The sequence below is a fragment of the Mandrillus leucophaeus genome, unplaced genomic scaffold, assembly GCF_000951045.1.
Source record: "Mandrillus leucophaeus isolate KB7577 unplaced genomic scaffold, Mleu.le_1.0 Scaffold461, whole genome shotgun sequence".
Lineage (NCBI taxonomy): Eukaryota > Metazoa > Chordata > Mammalia > Primates > Cercopithecidae > Mandrillus > Mandrillus leucophaeus.
The window spans coordinates 724,659-730,658 of record NW_012104932.1 but is presented as its reverse complement, the minus strand read 5'-3'; the positions used below and the strand labels follow the sequence as shown (position 1 = coordinate 730,658).

Below are 6,000 nucleotides of genomic sequence, written 5' to 3'. Positions count from 1 at the left end.
AATATTTGCAATTTTCATTTCATCCATTCATGCATTCTTATCAGATATCCATTCAGCATTGCTTTTATAATGGACTTGCTGAGAACAGTGGGTAAAATATACATGGCCTCTACCCTCACTGAATTTATGCACTTCTCCCTAGGAGACAGAAATGTTAATAACAAATAGATAAACAAATATAAAGTCATAGCATGGGCGTAATATTAAGTAAATGTAGAAGGTGTCATAAATGCAAATAACAGTGGGAGTGGGAGGTGATTGTCCTGTTCTCTAAGCTAGGAAATACTTAAGATGACTATATGGAAAGCTAAATCTCAAATTTAGTTTGGGGCTTGTTGAACTTGAGGTTCCTTTGAATAAGTCTCTCAATAAACGGACCTGATGCTTAAAACAAAGGTCTAGACCAGAGAAGCAAATTTAGAAGCACTTGGCTTACATATGGAAGTAAGTACGAAGGAAAACAGAGTCTAAAATTGAGTCTCAGAGAATTATAACATTTAATGTCTGGAAAGAGCCATTAAAGGTGACTAAGAAGGAGAAGACATGAGAGGCAAAGATGAAACCAGGGAAGTATGATGATGTCACAGAAGCCAACAGATAAAGTTCATGATCAGGGGAAAGCATTTGAGTGTTGAATTCTAATGAGAGGTCAAAAGGTGACGACTGAAAAACGCTTCAGAATTTTAAAATAATGGATGTGATTGGCAACCTTCTTAAGAATCATTTTGGTAGAGACATGGAAGCAGAAACCACAATAGTATGCATTGAGTTGTTGGTTAGGGGTTTGTGAGAGGCAGTAATAAGAAAATTATTTACCTACAAACAAAAAAATACAAAAACTTTACTAGTAAATACAGTGTCTTGTAATACTTTGTGCTACTCTGAACTCCTGTCTTAAACCTCCCCCTCCCCATTTGTGAAGCACTCTGTCACAGTGAAAGGCTGAAAATGTCAGAAGCAGCACCTTTCTTAATATATCACCAGAAAGAGGAATGTTTGAAAATCAGACATTTCTTTCTGGGATTGATCACTGACTGTCCTAGTATCTTAGTCTTCATTTGTTTTAGGCCAAAAGAAACATAACTGTTCCTAAAGACTAAATATCTTCCTTGATCTTAGGATGAATTGTGGAAAATTTCAGAGCACAGACACATCTATTTTCATCATCTTAATCAGTGTCAAATCAAACTTTGTGAAACAGAACATTAGTAACTTCCCTCCCGGACTCCAATATACTTGTAAATTTCTCATGTGCAATTTCTTCACAGATTGCAAGACAACAGCAGCAGCTTCTGCAGCAACAACACAAAATCAATTTGCTCCAGCAACAGATCCAGGTCAGAAATCATAATTTCAATGTACTTACAATGTTAAAAAAATATTTTCTGTCTTATCCTTAAATATCTAACTGAAATGACCTCCAAAATAAAATGACTTCCAGGCTAATTCATGACATAGCACCTCCTCTGCCAGGCGAATCTTGCAAATGGTGTCTGTCAGTCACAGGCCCTACTGTGTCAGGGAGCTTCAATCTAAGCAAGCTAACAGTTATTTTCATCTTATGCTGAGAAGAAATTATTGTAGATGAAAGTTTCATTTTATCTATATTTTAATGTTAAATTGTGTCTGTAAGAGTTCTTAACTGGGTAGGTGCAGGGAACCAAAGCAGAAAGGTACCTAGGTTTTCAGTTAGAGAAATAGTGCCAGAGAGAACTTTATTATTGTATGCCAGAGAGCCATGTGTGATAAAGGTGGAACAGAGGGACGGTAATAATTTGGTGTTGAAGTTGATTTACCTGTGGTTTTGCCTAGAGAAAACAAGCCTGAAGGCTGTAGGACCTCCATATTTTCGTTATTTGGAAATTTGCAATGATAAGGAGCATCAACACAGGAGGCAGCAGCTGCATTGGTAACAGAAAGGAAAAAAGTTTCCAGTGATGTCTTGTTTCCACCACTTGCTAGTGTCATAAACTTTGACAAAAGTTCAGCTTTGTTTCCCTTCTGACAGTTTGCTTTCTCAACAGCACTTACTTCATATAGAGATTTTTGAGGATTAAAGGAAATCATGGATAAAGAGCCTTAGCATAGTGTCAGGGCACATAGTAAGTGCTCAGTACTCACTTGCTGTGACTCTCAAGGAACCTAATTGGTGGAGCTGTGAATCCAACCCCATGTAACATCATCCGTCTGGAGGCAACTGTCAGCTTTGCAGTATGCTAATCTGGAGAGAAATTCATGATTCTCTTGAAGTTATATCTTGAGATCCAACATATTTTATTAAGTGTAAATATCATAAATGACAGGAAGCAAATGTGTCAAAATTATTTCACTCTTCTATTAATCTTGTTTTAACTTCTTTGCCATCCAAATTTCTCCCATTGTATCTAATTGAGTCAGGCACACGTAGTTTCGATGGATTTAACGGACCTGTCACTGTTCCTTCTTTCTTATTCTACCTAGGATTTTAATGACCTGTACATAGCTTCAGTGAGACAGTGGAAGTTCAGTAAGATGTTCCAGCCAGGGACCTTTCCCCTCCTTAACTGTAATTATGATCAGCACATTTCTAACATGTTATAATCCATTCATATCTGAAGTGTGGTTATTCATTTCAGTGGTTTAAAACTGTTCATTGAACTTCATGTTGTTCAAAGTACACTGACTTTAGTCGATGGTAGCTGGTTATCTGCATTTAAAATTTTTTAAATTATCAAAACATAGGTATTAATATTGTTATGGCACTTTCCTTTTCTAAGTAAGGTAATTCCATAATCAGCAACGTGGTAGTCACTTGATTTCACTGCAATTTGACAAGTGTACCAATAGTTTTAGATTTTTATAATTTCTGTGATACTGAAATCAGTCCTTGGTTATACAGAATGGCAAACATAGATTTCAACTCCTATCGTAAATGTGTGTAAGGCTCAATTAACTGTTCTGACCAATTATATTAGCCAACACCTTCAGTGCTTTCTTAGGAATTATTCCACAATTATGACCACTACATTCACAATGTGGATTTTAAGCCCTGTCATAATGACAGAAAGTTGAAATGGATAGATTCTTGCTTCAGAGCATGAAGCACTATAATTTATAAGTCAGAACATTTTTAATGAAAAGCACTTAAAAATTATATGTTCTAGAAATTCTATAACTATAGGAACTATATTCCAGAGAGCAAAGGCCAAGTTTAACAACGTGCCCAAGACCACACAATTAGAAACTGTAGAGCTAGGATAAGAAGCAAAGTTTTCTGACTATAATAGAACTTGTGTGGAGTATGAGAATTTTAAAAGCGTAGAATTTCTATTTGATCCAAGTGTTAAGCGGCCAGCCTCTACTATTTCAGAGTGGGAAAAGAAAAAGTCCCTAAAGGAAATAAAGTCACACTGAAAGTAATTTGAGGGAAACATTGAGATATTGAGATATAGAAATATATTTGTCTTCTTTCTAGGGTTAGTGCAGATAAATGAAACTGACAGAGTCAAAACCCTTTCAGGCAACAAATAAGTACTCAGCAAGACTGATAACCTGAAAGAAATTCGTTTTCACAGCTTCCAGCATATTCATTAACTAAAAGTATAGTTCTGAAATATATTTTGTCAATTGATAATTTGGAGAAGTCTTAAAAACACTTAATAGTTACGAAAGTAACAACATATTTGAATTATTTAGTCTACTCTGAGATTGTTCAAACAATTATGGAAAGCTCTGATGTGGTGGAATATGTAGAAATAGGACGTTAAAAATGTAGAACAGACTAATTTTCCCACCACATAAATCATTGCCGTATTTCATTTTAGAATGTTTTTTCTTCCCTTTTCTCCTTCTTCCTACTGCCTTCTTTTTCATGGAAGCATAGGGAAGGATGAAGACTAGTAAATATAGAATCTGCTATCACGAAAGGCAATTGGAGTGTATAACAAATATTTTAAGATTTATTTTAATTAAAAATGGATATATAATTGAATGCTCACAAAATAATTTACCATATATTATCTTATTTGACATTTGAAAATACTCATCTAGAATTTTGATCTACTTTTTTTTTTAATACAGTGCCTTGATACCTTGTAGAAATAAAGATACTAACTTAAATTATTCATCCTGATTGTACTCCTTAGATGTTTTGTACCGTTGTTGCTCCGGACCTTAGAAAACAATGCGTATATTGATGGAGTAGTAGACTGTAGTGTTTTATAGTCCACAATTAAGTATGCCTTTAAAATGTTTGTTTCCTATATGAATACAAAATACATTATCTTGGTCCAGTTTTAGCAAAGGAATCCAATACATCAAATGGGTTAGACAGATCTGCTGTGTGGATTCGATTGATAAGAGTTAGAGCTGGGCAATTTTTTTCGTTTGATGGATGTGTCAAATGACAGCGAAGATAATATTTTCCTACATTTTGCTCATTGTTCTTGTGAGATCTCGCTAAAGGAGAAGTCAATTTAGACATCTTTGTTACATTTGAAATATATGTCATTTGATTTAAAAAGCATGAACAAGTTTGTTTGTTTGTGTGTATGCACAAACATTTACATACGCTAATACCCCGGTATATTACTCAAGGTTCCCCAGAGTCACAGAATCAATAGAAGATATAGATATAGATGATACAGATAGATATAAATATAGATGTAGATATAGATAGATATGTGAGAGGGGACTTACTGGGTGATTGGCGTGAGCCAATGATGGAGGCTAAGTCCTGCAACAGGCCTTCTGCAAGCTGGAGACCCTGGGAGGCAGGCAGCATGGTTTTCAGTCCAAGTCCAAAGACCTCAGAACCAGGGAAGCTGTTGATAAAACTTTCACTCCAAGGCCAGTGGCCTCAGAACCCAGGAAGCTGCAAGTGTAAGTCCTGGAGTACAAAGACAAGGAGCCTGAAGTTGATATCTAAGGACAGAGGAAGAGTGTATCCCAGTCCCACCAGATAGATCCACGCATTCACTTTTTCTCTGTTTTTGTTCTCTCTGGATCCTCAGAAGATTAGATGGTCCCTGTCCACATTGAGAGGGTGAATGTTCCCCACCTAGGCCACTTAGATTCACGTGCTAATCTCCTCAGAAAGCAACCTCACAACACACCACAGCATAATGTTTTGCCAGGTTGCTAGGTAATCCTTAATCCAGACAGCTTGACACCTAAAATTAATCATCACATCCAGGTTATTTCAAGTTTGTCTTGGCATTTTTAATTCTTTCACAACCTCTGATGAAAAGAGTGGTGATACATTTAACTGGTAGTAGGTAACTGGTGGTAGGTAAACTTACTCTAGAGAAAATGCCATAAGAATCTGCAAGTGAACCAGTTTTATTTAATTGCTCAGGATCAGTTCTTTATGAACTATTTTTATTTCTTTAAAAAGCAACCTTAGCTCTAAAACTACATAATTCTAACTGGATTAAAAACTCAATCTACATTTCTTCCTTATAAAGACTTTATAGGGTTACAGTCTTCTGCCAGGTTGACCCACCTAATTCATTAAGGATTAAGAATGTTTTCTGTTATTGTTTGCAATGTCATAAATCAGTTTACTCTACAAATACCGGAAACATCCATCTTCCCTCAAGAACATGTCCCCTTTTCTATGAGACTCTTAATTTTAGAAGCACTAAGAAGTTTGTCTTATTTTTCTACTATTCAGGAATATTTCCCTCTAATATTTTTGTTGATTGACTTAAAAGAGAATTTTTAAATTTCGATTTACTGTATCAAGCTAACTTTAATGCACATCAATACATGAGATGAAATTTTTAAATATTTAAGAATAAGATATCATTCTAGATTACTTTGGAAGGGAAGCTCTTTTTTTCCCCTCTTATTCTGTTGACTGTTCTACAGTCCCCATCTTTTAGCAATTTTATTTTGTATTTTCTTTTTTTACATCAAATCAACCTGTTTCTAATATTGATAGTTGATTTACGTTTCCAGTAAAGATCCTGGACCAGTGGTTCATCTTGACCTGATTCACTGTTTTACAGGAAGTGACTG

At 35.4% G+C, this 6,000-nt stretch overlaps 1 protein-coding gene across 4 annotated transcripts in view; it reads left to right on the top strand.

Annotated features, from left to right (window-relative positions):
• SOX5 (SRY (sex determining region Y)-box 5) overlaps window positions 1-6,000 on the top strand; it is a 1,081,658-nt gene that overhangs the window by 866,174 nt on the left and 209,484 nt on the right. For all 4 annotated transcript variants that reach the window (XM_011994779.1, XM_011994778.1, XM_011994777.1 and 1 more), the window contains one exon: window positions 1,269-1,337. In XM_011994779.1, coding sequence (XP_011850169.1) covers window positions 1,269-1,337 — 69 coding nt within the window. The remainder of the gene's footprint in view (window positions 1-1,268; window positions 1,338-6,000) is intronic.